This window comes from Bolinopsis microptera, chromosome 3 (genome assembly GCF_026151205.1).
Source record: "Bolinopsis microptera isolate Bmic1 chromosome 3, MBARI_Bmic_1.0, whole genome shotgun sequence".
NCBI lineage: Eukaryota > Metazoa > Ctenophora > Tentaculata > Lobata > Bolinopsidae > Bolinopsis > Bolinopsis microptera.
The window spans coordinates 13,561,305-13,577,005 of record NC_087074.1 but is presented as its reverse complement, the minus strand read 5'-3'; the positions used below and the strand labels follow the sequence as shown (position 1 = coordinate 13,577,005).

The window sequence follows — 15,701 nt, the reverse complement described above, 5'->3', positions numbered from 1 at the left end:
ATTGTGACAAAGAAAATTAAGATGTTGGCACCGTGAAGGTTAATGCAAATAACGAAATCAAACTTTAAAGATAAAACCATAACCTCATACACAGGCTCCATTCAATCACTGATTCTTTGATTTCCCAAATCACGGTCCTGTCACAATAATCAGTCAACAATCAAGCCGACTGCGACAGTCAATATATCATATTATATGCATCACGAGATTGTCTCGTATCATTTTGACAACCCCTCTTGTCTCTGGCCCCTGGCTTCACAACTCGAGTCCGCGTCCTTGTCGGAGATATTATCGTTAACAATGATTCCCTGGTCCTTTCCGTACGATATGCTCACGTTCTTTTGGCGCTCCGCTCTTTGTGGTACCACGTGACTGTCTATTGTGGTCATGAGGGCACCGAATAGAAGGGTTGCTAGGTGCGTTACTACGCAGAATAGTGAGTAGAAACCTGGCCCTGGACCAGCAACTAGGAGGGAAAATGAGATTAAAACAATTTAATTGTACTACCACAGTCATTGTTATATGAAATTAGGCGAGTCTTGAGACATATTTAAAGCTGGAAATCAAATTTAAAATATCGGTCACTACAAGATTTATTCGAGTTTTCCTTTTTTTAACTCACCGTTATCATTCATTAGATAGGTTGTAAGTAGTGGACCTATAGTGATCCCTATACCTCCACCAATAGGCAAAACTGATATAACTTTTTTACTAGCTCCTTGAGATTTGATTAGAGCCATCAAGGAGGGGAACCCATTACTGACCCCTATACCTGTAAAATGTACCTGATCTAGATTTCTTTTTTCATTCATTTACAAGAGTACATTACTTTTGAAATTCCCAAATACAAAAATAAGGGTATCTGCTGTTTGGGTGGCAGATCAAAACTATAATATAATACATTGTCATTATGAAATTCACGATCTCATAATTTAGTCGAAAGTTTTTATCAAATTATTCTATAAATAACCTGAGAAGAATGCGAATATCCAAACAGCTGGAATGAAAGAATCTCTGCCGATAAGAATTGCAACCAGTGATATTGATAAGGCCACGTGGTTAGCTGTCAGTAACCGTGTCTGGGATTTATTAAAGCTGGTGATTTGACACTTTTGAGGGGGGGGGGGGGGGGGGGGGTTGGGATTATTATAAATGGAGGTCAAGTTATCTGAACCTATTGATGATAATATTATGTTGTACATAGCGGACTTGAAAACTAATCATTACTAAATTAAGAATGAGACTTTAGTATTTCACATTCGAGCTTGTCGCTCAATTAACTTGAGTTAAAGTTTAAACAGCACAACTAAGGAAAATTCAGATAATTCAAGTTAAAATACCGGTTTAACAAGAGAAGGTCTGATAGCAGCGGCGGCAGTGCACAGGCCCCTCATAAGACAGGTAGCACCACCATAGAGAGTAGTCACCAATCCAGCTGTCTTGACACTCAAACACAACTTGGACTGGGGAGGTGTTTGTTAGAGTCAGGCTTTACACAATGTTACTATTTTTAGATACTGATTATTCAGGTACGGGCAAAATAGCTCAAAAGCCATCTTGAACATAAACATTAATGGCAATTGACCATTATTTAACGTGAAAAACCTACATTTCCATTGATTGTATATTTGATACCTTGCTGTTATTACTCTCATACTTACGCACATACCCCACCTCAATAAATAATAAATATCCTACTTAAAGTTAAACACACCTTTACTGCGAATGAAAATATGAATCTGCCGGTAACTCCATCCAATGTGAAGTAGAGCAGGGCCAGGAAGAATGATAGTACGATTACAACAGGTTTTATTTGCCGACCAGGACCTGAAGAGGATGAGGTTTAAGTATAATTAATAATTATAAAGGACTCAACTGATAACTCAATAGTTGCTGTAAACAATAAATTCACATCAACATTAACCATCAAAATCTGCATCCAATCTTAAAATCACATATTAACAAAAATCATTCACATAAGTTTAAAATCCAGTTAAAAATGCCACCGATACCTCTATCGAGCATGTCGGGAGTTTTGAACCTAGACACCCTAGTCCACACAGCGGACACCACAAACAGAACCACAGCCATACTACAAGGAACCACACTGGTCCAGTAAGGGATCCTCAAATCTATTTCATCTGTTAACAGGACCGCTGCAGAGTGGCTGGTCACGTTGGCTGAGATGTTGCAAGAGAGGAAACTTTGTTGTTTGGCTGCTGCTTCGCTTACAAAGGGGGTAGATACTATCGGGGCTAAGAGGACTGCACCTGAGTACGCCATGAACAGACCCTGGAATTAGATTTAGGGATAATTTTAACTGAATTTGATACCCAACCATGGTATTCCTAAAAGTATTACAAATTTTACTTTATTTGGTCTGTGAACTTTTCTTGGAGTATGGTTGTACATTTCAGAAGGTCCCAAATATTCGTCTTAAAACTGCAACTCTGCAGTCTGCACAAGCTGCAGTCTGCAGTCTGCAGTTTTCTTTATTGCCTTCGTCGTATCAAAACATGGTCTAGAGTTCAGGTACTCATCGCTACATTCTTAATCTTATGTTTTTTTATAACTTTTATGTTTTTAATGTTTTTTCTCGTGACTGCTGCAACATTTATTCGACCAAGCATGCCGTAATGATATGAGCAAATGATCTAGAACTGCTTGAGATCATTAGTGTCAATATTTTGCATACAGATAGTACTTCCTCTGTAATATTATTTAGTGGTCAAATAATATCACTTTAATAGAGATTTGTGGTATAACCAACCAATTATTTACTGAGTATTACTTTTTATAATTCCTAAATAGTAAAATGTGGTCTAATTTTACAAATCAGTGGTCTAAAAATATTTATATTATGATCAGATACTTGCCCCGACTTATACCTGCGTCAACCCTCGACAAAACCACGAGTTTTTTGCGAAGTTTACAACATAATGGGAAAGAACTTGGTACGGTAGGAGCGGGGAATAGAAGTATCTAAAAATATCTCACGATAAATAACACATACCAGAGATACTGGCTCACTCTGAGAATGAGGTGCCCGTATATTATAGGCCCAAGTATGTACCTGCATCCAAGCATGAGCTGACTGTCCCTGAACTACTAAAGTAAGCAGGTTAGAAAGGTTGTTATTGGCTCCCAGGAATACTCCCTGTATAATGAACACTAGTAGAAGTTCCGTTTGGTTTCTGCACAGAGGGATGAACACCTGAATTAATTGAAGATATATGTTAAATCTGAATGGTAACCCTACACCTAAACTTAGACCCTAGACCCTAACTTTATCCCAATTCCCAGATTTCACACAGTGCCAACACCCGGAAACCTAGTCTTAAACTGTGAGGAGTGAACTATCGGATAGCTAAAATCCCCTTCAATTATTGTTGACGTCATCAAACGTTCTGACGGAATCCTCCATTTGTAACAATAAAGCCGCGGGTAAGTGTTAAATCCTGACACGGACAGCCACAGCAGATCCTGACCATTTTAAAGCTAACGACCTTCAAAGTTCTAATTGAAGAGCACAACCCTGCTGAGGGACACACACTGACCTGCGACACCATGACCACTGTGTGAGAGAGGGCCTGTACTAGGAGAAGGGAGAAGAGGCTACAGTTGGCTAGCAGCCCGGCTACAATGTTCCCCAGTACCGTGCAGCCAGCCCGCCCCATCAGCAGTACTCCCATTCTGTCCCAGCTAACATGAGTCTGCGGGGTGGAGTGGTGATTGATTACGGTTAGGTTGATCATGCACTTTTGGTTTTGTACCATCCGGATAGGATTTTGCACAATCACATACTCAGGGATATTGGAAACAATAAGTCGAGATTTAACATCCGTTGCCGTTGAGAATACAAGTATGTGTTTTCATTTCTGGTTCCGATAAGGTTATATTTTAAGAAATATAACTTACTACCTAAGTATAACTATACAGAGGCACATATTAGGTGCGATGGGTGCGGGATCGCACAATTTACCGTTTTCCGCACATTTCCGCATAATTTATTGTTTTCTGCACACTTCCGCACATTTTGTAATATTCTGCATATTTCCGCATAATCTAGCATTTTCCGAGTAATTTCGCATAATTTGGAAATTTTCGCGTTAAGATTTTCGAGTGTAAAAACCAAAATATGTTAAAAGTCGGGCCCTTTTAGGACCGTGACTCAGGCCCTTTTAGGACCGTGACTCAGGCCCTTTCGGGACCGTGACCCAGGCCCTTTTGGAACTCATACCCAGGCCACGTGACCCAGTTACCACGTGACCCAGGCCCTTTCGGGACCGTGACCCAGGCCCTTTCGGGACCCTGACCCAGGCCCTTTCGGGACCGTGACCTAGGCCACGTGACCCAGTTACCACGTGACCCAGGCCCTTTCGGGACCCTGACCCAGGCCCTTTTGGAACTCATGCCTAGGCCACGTGACCCGGTTACCACGTGACCCAGGCCCTTTCGGGACCATGACCCAGGCCCTTTCGGGACCGTTACCCAGGCCCTTTCGGGACCGTGACCCAGGCCCTTTCGGGACTGTGACCCAGGCCGTTATGGAACCCTCGTTGTTACCGTACTTCGATCATACATGCAGCCCTTTTTATAGGGTAATGAGCTCTATTCGTTGTAGCGTTGGCTTTTTTATAGTGGGCTTAATGGATCTTGGATCAAATGGTTTACAAGTACTGACGATCAATACCAACAAGCGTGTCACATATTTGCGATCACGCATGGGATCTGATCGACTCTATCAAGAGGCGTCTTCAAATAACTGTCTCCTGATCTCTACCAGATCAAGTCACTGTTCTCAGATAACTGAATCTCAATATAGGTTCAATCATGGTCTTAGTAAAGAACTACACCCTCAGTAACACATAAACAGACCTATTTTTGATAAGAGCGGCGGTTATACGTTTAGAATTTCCAAAGTCCTTCAGAAAATGCAAAAGAAAACCGCAAAATTCCCGCACAAATTTCGAAAAAATCGTCGCACATTTGCCGCATAATTGGTAAAAATTTACCGCACCTTACCGCACATTTTACCTTTATAGTCGGGTGCGGTACCGCATAATTTCGATTATTTTACCGCACCTAATATGTGCCTCTGTAACTATAAGACCCTTACCAACTGAAGAAGGTCAAGTAGGGTAGGGCCAATAAGGGCCACACAGTAGGCTATGTTGAAGTAAGCAAGGATAGTGGCAGCACCAATAAGCCGCGTGAGATTCTTCTCTCCCACCATACTCTCAGATCCCTGTACACTTGGCACAGGACGATACTTTGGGGACGACTTTTCGCTGGAGGTCATACTGTTAGAAGGGCAGACAAAAAAATGTGGAACTCGATTCAAATCTGGAGGATTGGGGAGGACAGTGTTAATAGAAGTGCTATTTAGAAGATAATACGATTGAGAGGAATAATAGCACCAGGGAATGTTAGCAAGTTGGGAATGCTGACAAGTTAGCACGTTTGTGGGAACTAATCACTCCCTCACAAGGTGACCAGAGACTGGGAGGGCCGGCCAGCTCTCTGCCTAGACAAGGCGCGTGATCCTACTTGCTCTAAAAAGATTAGATATTCGCCAGCCAAACAGTAATTAACAGCTAGGCTGGATCCAGGGCCAGGGCCGGGCAGCCTAATCAAGTTCAAGTCCTTGTAACCACGGGGTTGGTGCTCTGATATGCACATGTCGATTAAGAAAACATTTTTTAATTTCACAGACGTAAAATCAAATTAAAACTGAAATCCTAAAGTGGGTAATCTGAGAAAAATAAAACCATCAGAATTATCAAATACCGCATTTTTCGATTCTAACTAGAAAGAAGAAGTATAAACCACAACTTGGAAGGTATTTTCGACAACCAGGAAGGGCGTTAAAACCATAATAAAATCTCAGGTTTGCCGACAAAAACCATAGCAGGTGGACAAGAGCAGTTGAGGAGAAGTGAGTGTAATATAGCCGTACAGTGTACACTGCCAAGTGGAATGAGTCCAGAACTTTAACTAGATTACCTCGTTTCAGATACTAGTCAAGTTGATAAGACTAAGATTCATTGACTCGTTCAGGTTGGGTTTAGTTTCTGTTGAAACTGTTTCAACAGAAAAACTCCTTAAAATCACGTACCTATTTACCAAGACAATTTACCGAACAATTAATAATTATATCTGAACCAGATGGAAAGTGACAGTTTCATCATTCATGACCGGTCGTGACTCGTGTCAAGGGGGGTTGTAATTCATTTATCTAATCATGATACCTGACAGCTGGTAAAGATAACCCAAACAAGACATGTTATTTCGAGGTTTAAGATTAAGCATGTTTTAGATAAAGTAGCATTCCTAGATCACGTTTTGAGAATTTTACTGTTTTCTGTTTGCCTTCTAAAAATATCTTATCGTGTTCAATTCTATACTGTCAGTATAAAACAAGCTGCAAATAAAACAAATGGATAAAGGAAATTTTAAAATCCAACAGCAAATCAAAACTTAACATAGAGTAATTTATAACATCAAATAATCTGGGAAATCATACTAAGCAAAGTCGCAAATATTTTGAAAAAATAAAACTAGAACACTAATAATAAGAGTCTGTCTCTATGAACAATGAACATTTACCATATTTCCGTCCGTACAACTATCATTGTAAAGTGTACGGACAAGATATAGCCAATGTACAGTACTCCTATTTTAACATTCAATACAACTGAATCAAGAAACGGTACCAGGAATTCGACATGTTAAATTCCTTGACCATACCAACTATGTATCTCTTCATATCTCAGATGCTTCATGAATCGCATTCAGTGTACCGCCGCTTACAGTTACATTATCACTTCACTTTTGGTAAAAATTAATACCGTAAAATCGTTTTCCATTCTCTGCTCAAAAAGCCACACATTTTGATCAGAGTGCTGTCACAACACTCCAATTGGGCTGCTCCTTAACTCGTTCCAACCAGTCGAGTACTTTGGGCCAGGAGGAGAGGGAGAGCGAGGAGGCATCTTCGAGGATTAAAGCAACAGCACTGTCACAGAACCAGGCCACGCTCCCCAGCAGGTAGTCTCTACTTGTGAATATCTGAGGGATCAAAGTTAGAAACTTGTAAAGCTAGGGGGGATAGTCTCTACTTGTGAATATCTGAGGGATCAAAGTTGAAACTTGTAAATCTAGGGGGAATATCTAAACTTTAGACTGAACAATAAGTCTAGAAAACTTAGAAGAGGCGTTGATAAATATTGTAACTTACTTTGTCCAACATATCAAAGTAGAGAGAAACACTATCTAGAGACGACTTGACCAGCTCGTTTGTAGTGTCCTTAGTAGCCCCTCTCTTCAACTGTCCGTTATTTAGATAGAACAAATCTCTGAAAAAGTTGTAAATTAGATAGAGCAATTTTGTTTTTACCTGCAATTCTTCACAAGGATTGTTGGACGTCGATTCATGATGCGTATCGTGGTAAGTACTAAGTGTAATGTAGAGCTTATTTAAAAAGGTATGCCATGTTTTCAGATGTCCACATTTCTCGAAACAAATTGAATATCAACTGTATTAAATTGACAAACAAGTAACACATAACAGAAGTAGTATCGAGGATGTGATAGTTAATAAAATTGGAGACGAAATTAGAGAGAAAGAGAAAGTGAAAGAGAAAGTTAGTTTGAAGATTTCTATACCTGTGAAGAACAGAAACAGCCCAGTGTAGCCAGCTGAACCCCTGGCTGATTTGGCTCGTGTCTGCTCCCATTAACAGGTTGTTAGTGTAGTTGTTACAAATATGACGGATAATCGCTGTCCTGAAAAGAAGTCAATTGTTTTCATTCTCTGTAATTTTCACCTGCAGCAGCTCGTTTAAAGTGATAAATTCCATTGAAATCATCCAAACAGTACTCGCTTAAAATCGCTTTGACTTTGACCGGCTTAGGATTGTTCATTGCGCCGGTTTAAAAATTGCACTGATGTAATCGTAAAGATCAAATGAAACCGATGATCATCATACAAACTCACTACGTCATAGATAAGAAACATGCATAAAGAATTTATATCGAGTGGCAATTCAAACATCATCAAGTAGCTATAGAAATTTTAATGAACAACATTAAACTTGTGCTACGTACGGCTGTCCCATGGAGTTGTCGCCATCCACGAATATGCAGTGTTTACAATAGGACGGAACTGATGATGTCGCCTCCGCGCCCTCCTTAGACGTTATGTTTATCTTCTGGAACGGCATCTGGGACTGGGGGTGGTTGTTCCGTCAAAAAGCGTTTTCAACATTTCAAAAGTTTAGATTTACAATACTATTTCAGGGTGTGTGTCACTTCTAACTCCCTCGAGATTCAACGCTGAATGCTGATGCTACGCATAAAACTCGAATAACCACTGTTGACATACCTCCAGAAGGTAGAGCCAGACAAGTTTAGCTAGGGCGTGTTTCTCATTAATGAACAGTTTGAAGGGCTCCAGAGGTTTGTGGATAAGCTTCCTCTTGGGAAGATAGAAGTTATTTCCAGACTTAAGCTCCACAGTCGCCCGGCGCAAGGCTTGAGGCTCCGCGGGTTCCTCGTCCTTAAGTTTCAAGCTACATTTGGAACTGTTGCTTCTCTGTAGCCTTATCACATTCACAAGAGACACCTGAGATTCGGCTGTGTTTTTAGATGATGAGGATTTGGACTTCCCGGTATTTCCACCGCGTTTTCTGCTACCTGCGCAAAAAAACATGGTAAATATTAAATACAACCGTGGATTAGGAGGCAGGGGATTGAGGTCCGATTTGAGTTGAGAAACTGTAACACAAATGGTTCCTTCGACTGGCAATATGAATGAGCTGAAGGGTTTGCAAATTCTTTAGTGATTAGGTAATAAGTATGAAGTCTTGAATGATTCTTACTGCTGGCAGATGGTGGAGGACTGGTTACTGGATTATTCTTCTGATCACCCTTCTTTCTGCTTACCTTGGTGCTTATCTTCTCCATGTTTGTGTTCGTTTCTGAACGTCGGGGTTTCTGAGGAAATTATGGGCTCAAGGAATTTTGGCTTCTAGAGATAACTTTCCACGATAGCAAAAAGGTAACATGATACAAAACCTACAAGTACAGGAATATAAATACAAATTACAAATTTCATTCTAGATGGTAACTGATAGACCAAAAAACAGGAACTAGTTTAAGTTTAACTAGTTGATAAGATTCGTACCTCTTGGTCGAGTGATGGGAAATGTGTTCTGGATGAAAGTTTAGCCATAGGTTCTGACCCAACTAAACCGAGTCGGGACCTGATGGGGACGGGTATAGGTGGTAAGAAGCTACGGTTGGGGTTGGGCATCTTATCGGTGCTCGAATAAGCAAACATTTAAATAATGGACAACGTTAACAATGCCTGGGTGGACAACTCAAAATTTAGAGAATCCTCCAGAGCAAGTATTTATATCCCGCTTGATGTTTCCAAAGATCCCGTGATCAGATGACGTGCAATCCGGCTCTTACTGTCTGATATTGACATGGTAGTTATAATTGCGGTGCATAGGGCATTGTCTCACAAATTTTAATGCACGATTACATCACTGATATCATGCCAGAGGTCAATGCAATTAAAATTGTGAAGAAAGCAATTGACGTGTTGTGGTGACTATTAACGTACTTTGGTTCAAAATTGGAAGTAGAACAATGAGCAATTAAGTTAAGTATTTAAGATTTAGTAGATTAGATGCAGTGCTCGGCGCGTCCAGTCACGATTCAGAAGACTTTTTAAGTTTTTAAGTCAGCAGAAATTTAAACAATCGATTTTAAAGACATGATGTCAATGATCCACGACATTGGATCCTCCAATGTCGTGTTGGTGTTTTTATAAGTTTAGAGGGAACATCAAATTTTGTCAAAGCTACTTCCTCCAAATGATTGGACAGAAGTGGTCGGTACAAATTGTAAATGGAATGTTGCAAAACATGTGGCCACTTTCTTTGTCGAGCACTGTATCGAAGCTAAATATTTAAGAATCTATCGAAACATTAATGAATGCAATAGATCATGGTACAGTTGGAAAGAATTTTACTGAGACAAAGTTAATTTTAAGTAAAAGTCAAAATTTAAAATCCAGCTATAAATGTTTATATTGTTTTCAGTAACCTAGATTGAGCCAAAAAGTAGCTGTCCCCTATTTTTAACTTTTATTACTCAGTTAAACTTAAATCTATTTCTTGACCACCATAACATGCAGAACAACAACATCTTGTTAAAATATATATTGTAAAACGGAAACTACTTGACAAGGATGCGTCTGGTACCCAACCGAGAAAAGTATTGTATCAAATATAATTTAAAGCCTGTTAATAGCTCGCCATTGTAAATAACAAGCGTGGGGGTCACGGAAATAAAAAATAACGTGCTCTCGGAGGATCAGGATATTAAACAGGATGAGAACTGAGAGTTGAGAGTATTATATTATTATAATTATAGTTGTAAGTATTTCAAAAACTTAAAACTATAATACTCTCAACTCAAATGATATGTATTTACAGTCCAAAGATCACGTTCACAGCACGTGTATGCAGCCCCGTTCACGCGCCACTACTTCACAGGTACAGTTCCACCATAATGATCAGTAGACATGGATAAGGATTGGGTGACATCTGTCCGACAGTCGAATTAAGGGTTTCGGATCACATTCGTATTTCACAATCTCACGGGTAATCTTGTGACGTTGCTCCCACTGTTCTAACGCTGATGTGATCCATTGAGAACGCCAGAACTCGATGTTCCACTTCGAATCTGTACTCATATACATAATATTATTAGTTAACTTGTGTTAATACTTTACCATCGCTACACGTAATCTAGCAAATAAACCCTGTTTACACTTTACAATGAGATAACATCACGTGATCGAATGACTTCTTTTGATAACAAAGCTAGAGACTAAGGGGTAAGGAGCACACTGCTTTTCATGTGATTTATAGACTGACTATGAGTTCCTTTTCACAAATTGTCACAAAGTGTACTACTAGTATGCGAAAAGGAACTCTTGTAGTATGGTATAGTATTAAAGTATTAACACAAGTTATAACTATTATGTATATTATATGGAGGTAGATAGATGACAGGATATTATAGCTTCATGGGTCATGGCGCATTTGAGGTAGGAATTTGGGTAGCTCAGGCGGCTTAAGTTTGGGGCATAATTGTGTGTACGGTCGAATCAGTAGTAAATAATGATTAAATGTATTTGAGTATTGTTATTACCTTAATTCCCAAAAATTTGGGCGACAAAAAATTTGAGCGGGCCTCTCGCCCAAATTTTTTGCAGACCAAATTAATTGCATAAATCTTTTCCGTCTGCTAAATTTTTTGCTAACCAAACTTTTGGCATTTGGCCTGTGGCCCTGAAATCTATAGAAAGATGGCTTTTTCTTCATATCCAAGTGAAATAATATTTGAAATTTTAGTTTTCTAATCTCTCATTCATGGCTTGACCAAGTAAAAAGGCTTATATTTTAAATGAATAGAAATAACTGGAATAGCTAACAGCTACTAACAAAACAAATGGCTAGAGGTACGGATAGCTAGAGATTTAAACAAGATCTGCAAATGGATTATCATCCACCGTAAAGTCTGATCTACAAGTATCAGTTATACCCGACTTCTCAAAGCCTTTCCTTATGTCATCTGGCCTCCCTTTTAAATATACAAAAAGTTCGTTGATCCAAAGAGCGTGTACTTCACGGATCACTGTCAAGCGGGTATCAATTTTCACATTGTCTGATGAAACTCCTCCATTGAGCTGACACACTATGTTTTTCGCGTACCAATCTTCGTACTTATTGCGCATGAATTTCTTAGCCAGTCCATTGATAGATATGTCCAGGGGCTGTAGATGATGGGTCATATTAGCTGGAACTTTCTGTAGGAAGCAGTTGTTGGCTGTCATCAGATCTTTTAGTGTCTGTGTGTGTTGGGCCCGAAACACATCTGATATCAGTAGCGCTTTCTGCTCAGGGTTGTTGATGGAGGCTCGAACTGATTCTATGTGGGAAAGAAGGATTTTCTCAAAGAACTGGACACTGGTCAAACCTTTCGACCATCTGGTGAGGCGTCATAATGATAATTGTATGTGAAAGGGGTATGATAAGATATGCTGAGTGTAAGTAGACTAAACTATCTGATTGAGAGACTAAATATCACTATTGTATATCTATCATTTTGTACTGTATTTTTTAGTAGTTACTGGGCAGATCGTAAATTTCATAATGTAAAACAACTCAGACTACCACCTACATGCTTAAAATTGAAAGCAAAATGACTGGAATAATAAGGAATAATAATGAACTACTTAGGCAAATATCTAACTGAAATTTTAGTGGAAAATCGTTCATTTGTCGAAGAATTTGTGCCCAAATTTTTGGTCGCCCAAATGAGTTCAAATTTTCTGCCCAAATTTTTCGGGCTCAAATAAATTGTGCTCAATATAATGGCACACAAATTTTTGGGAACTAAGGTATGTAATTAATAACTATGCGACTCATAAATAATATTCCAATCCGGATTTTACGTATACAAAGTAGCAAGTTACAGTTCAATTCAGATCATGTCTTTAATTGAAAATGTGTCGTATTGAAATCAGATCACAATTTCGGACAGATGTCTTTTTTTCTGGTAACATTGAGTCGGATAAGAGTCGCTGTCGGACAGATGTCGGGTTACCGTAGACATGTACTACTTTATCAATATGGGAAATTTCACCACGTACAATGTTAACACTATATAAACAGTACGAAAAAGGATAAATTAAATTATTATTTAATCATTCAGCCTATTCACTGAAATATAATAGAATTCGATTGACTAACTTAAACGTAGAAAGCATTTTTACATCAATATGCTCTCAAAAACAACACCAATCGACCAATTTACGTAGGAAACGTGCATTATCTACAAGTACTATACTCGATAAAACGCCGCCTAACTATTACTAAACAACTATAAATCTGAAATGAGCAGTTTACTCTCAAGCTTTAAGAACTTGTTTTGTTCTCAAGATAAGAGCCCGATCACAGACAATGATGTCATGCTTACCACTGACATCAACTACTTGTAACGGCCACACTGCACGACACCGTGTCCTATAAACACAGCAAACAAACTGTGGTTTCCAGCACGATCTGGATCAATGGGGGATGGTCTTCACTAATCCGTTACATCACTGTTCAAGGATCCGTTCAATAAATTAGTTTCTCGCATTGACCTCAACTCTTGAACGAGGTTGAATGAAAACAATTGGTCGGTATATGTGCTGAACCTAATATTAGAGTATGCTATTATTTTGGCGTCACCTCGTGAAACAATCAACAGTCAAGCAGGCAGTTATGCAGTTCCAGTCTCTTCTAAAACAAGCACGATCTAACCAAACAACACAGTGTCCTCTTCAAGTTGAACTACCAGTTCAAGTTGTCCAAACAACACAGTGTCCTCTTCAAGTTGAACTACCAGTCCAAGTTGTCCAAACAACACAGTGTCCTCTTCAAGTTGAACTACCAGTTCAAGTTGTCCAATCAACACAGTGTCCTCTTCAAGTCGAACTACCAGTTCAAGTTGTCCAAAAACTTTTGCAGTCAACGTAAGATAACGTTCAGTACTCCGCTCTCATGCAGTGTAATGATTAATGAATAATAATTGCAACGATGAGATCATTATACTGCCGTTCCCTGAGAGAAGGCAGTAAGTCCATTTTTCGAAATTTTGAGATATTGGTACCAAAATTTTCAGGAAAAGATTCTCTACAACTTAAGCTATGAATCACGTTATAAAAATACTGTTTTAGCTGTCACGAAAGGCAGTAAGTCACACAAAACTAGACAATTTAGCACGTAATCCCAAAACCTTCCCTGAGAAAAAGCAGAAAGTCCATTTGTACAGCCTTCTCTGAGGGAACTTTTTCCATGAGGGAACTTTTTCCCTGAGAAAAGGCAGTAAGTCCAGATTTATTTGCAGTTTTTATAGTTTTTGGCCTATAACTCCCACAGTTTTAGTTATATCGAAATAATTTTTATGTGGTCGTAATCAGCTCAGCAAGGAAAAAATGTTGGTACTAATAATTCAAAATTTAAAAAAATATTATTTTCAAAATTTTTGAACCTGAACACAAGGGTCCCCCCTTGTGTGAATTATTGAAACATTTTTTGAAAAATTTGGTGCTTTAAATATTGTATGTTCAAATATTTTTTTCCCAAATTAATTCGTCTGACCAAGCTGAATACGATGCTGTAAAAATTATTCCAAAATATTCGATATTTAAGGAGTTATAGGCATTTTGAGCGAGAAATTATCCATTTTTCGTCAATATTACACACTTGCAATGCACAGGAGGCCCACGCCCCACATAATTATATTGCAAGGATATGATCAAAAATATAGAAATGTTGCATTTTTTGTGTTGACTTTATCTGAGGAAAAATGGACTTACTGCCTTTCTAGAGAGGAATCGGTTGAAATCGATCCTGATAAAAGGCAGTAAGTCCGCAATTCCCTCAGAAAAGGCAGTAAGTCCAATGCGGATGGGAAAATAGTTCAGTTATTCTGAAGAAAAATGGTTTTATAGATCAGTGTTGGTGAATTTATGCTTTTAAGCATGTTTAGGACATATGACAATAATTTATTTACACATAGGTGTCAAAATTAACCCCGTTTATACGAATAAAATTACCTAAAAAACGACAAACAATAAACATGTTTGTCCCATTTTCTCAAAATGACATAGATGTGACTTACTGCCTTTTCTCAGGGAACGGCAGTATAGGGAACCCCTGACTACTGTACTACTGTATTAAGCATGTGAAATACATGCAGTTTGGTGGCGAATGTTCTTGAAGATGGTTCCTGATTGATCCGTCTAATCTCGATATTATCCATCAATTTTCTAGAACTTCCAAACAATACACTAAAATAACACGAACGTGAAACAGAGAAATAAGAACACTGGACCGTCCACTTGCATCACGAGTTAGAGTGACACGTGGCAAACCGGGGAATGTGCACAAAAACACGAAAGTAACGCACAAACGGGGAAGTTTAACACAGACCATAAATACACATCATAACACGCCTAGTGGAACTGAATACCAATATGCCACACATAATACCACTATACCACTGAGAATACCACTATACCACTGAGAATACCGCTGTATTTGTGACTCTTTCACCACTTTTCATAATCCACTTTCATTGATAAATAACGCAAAACATTTACTTCACAACCGTGGTAAAATGACGTATGAGTGGGGGTGTATTATTACCCACAGTATTATTATCATATTATTCGGTTACCTGGGTAACTTGTTCTGATAAGAGGAGGGTCTACTCGCAGTCGTCATGGTTTAACGGATTGTTCTCGAACGTAGACTTCAGAGTTTATAGTCACGGTCTTGATTCATACAACTGTGTGAATTATTGTTAGTGCATGTGAGATGAACAGATCAATTTGAATAAAATTAATCCTGTGCAGGTGAAAACCGAGTGAACAGAGAACCTCAAATTACAAAATTATTCAATTCAAGATTTTCTAAGAATTACTAAGCTAACGAGGACAATTTACAAAATCAAAGGAAATTAGATGAATGCAGAGCCACAAATAAAAGTCACATATTGCACTGAGTAAAATGATAATCAATATCATCTACTATCGGTCCCACTTTGTTGCTAAGTAACGCTAACGGTGA

General features: G+C 38.8%; 2 protein-coding genes across 3 annotated transcripts; both read right to left on the bottom strand.

The window, feature by feature from the left end:
* Positions 1–55: 55 nt before the first annotated feature.
* On the bottom strand, positions 56–5,377 carry LOC134813119 (uncharacterized). Its single transcript, XM_063820806.1, has 9 exons — positions 5,120–5,377; positions 3,558–3,713; positions 3,074–3,214; positions 2,013–2,292; positions 1,715–1,827; positions 1,341–1,463; positions 971–1,079; positions 623–772; positions 56–466 (listed from the first exon to the last, which is right to left on the bottom strand). Exons 1-9 carry the CDS (start codon positions 5,300–5,302, stop codon positions 219–221), a joined length of 1,503 nt encoding a protein of 500 aa, XP_063676876.1. The 5' UTR covers positions 5,303–5,377; the 3' UTR covers positions 56–218.
* Positions 5,378–6,756: 1,379 nt separating this feature from the next.
* LOC134812814 (uncharacterized) lies at positions 6,757–15,422 on the bottom strand. 2 transcript variants are annotated; one of them, XM_063820388.1, is made up of 8 exons: positions 15,310–15,422; positions 9,188–9,266; positions 8,883–8,997; positions 8,387–8,697; positions 8,110–8,231; positions 7,669–7,788; positions 7,241–7,358; positions 6,757–7,071 (listed from the first exon to the last, which is right to left on the bottom strand). In XM_063820388.1, exons 1-8 carry the CDS (start codon positions 15,354–15,356, stop codon positions 6,898–6,900), a joined length of 1,086 nt encoding a protein of 361 aa, XP_063676458.1. In that variant the 5' UTR covers positions 15,357–15,422; the 3' UTR covers positions 6,757–6,897. The 2 variants fall into 2 exon arrangements, with proteins under 2 accessions (XP_063676458.1, XP_063676457.1); XM_063820387.1 differs by lacking the exon at positions 15,310–15,422 and having other exon boundaries at positions 9,188–9,411.
* Positions 15,423–15,701: the final 279 nt, after the last annotated feature.

Coding starts and splice junctions, on each gene's coding strand:
- LOC134813119 (XM_063820806.1), bottom strand. CDS start 5,302: ATGACCTCCAGCGAAAAGTCGTCCCCAAAGTATCGTCCTGTGCCAAGT. Junction 1,080..1,340: donor GACCTTCTCTTGTTAAACCG/GTATTTTAACTT, acceptor AATAAATCCCAG/ACACGGTTACTGACAGCTAA. Junction 467..622: donor CTATCTAATGAATGATAACG/GTGAGTTAAAAA, acceptor TTTCCCTCCTAG/TTGCTGGTCCAGGGCCAGGT.
- LOC134812814 (XM_063820387.1), bottom strand. CDS start 9,343: ATGTTTGCTTATTCGAGCACCGATAAGATGCCCAACCCCAACCGTAGC. Junction 8,232..8,386: donor TCTGGCTCTACCTTCTGGAG/GTATGTCAACAG, acceptor AACCACCCCCAG/TCCCAGATGCCGTTCCAGAA. Junction 7,359..7,668: donor GCTGTTTCTGTTCTTCACAG/GTATAGAAATCT, acceptor CAACTTTTTCAG/AGATTTGTTCTATCTAAATA.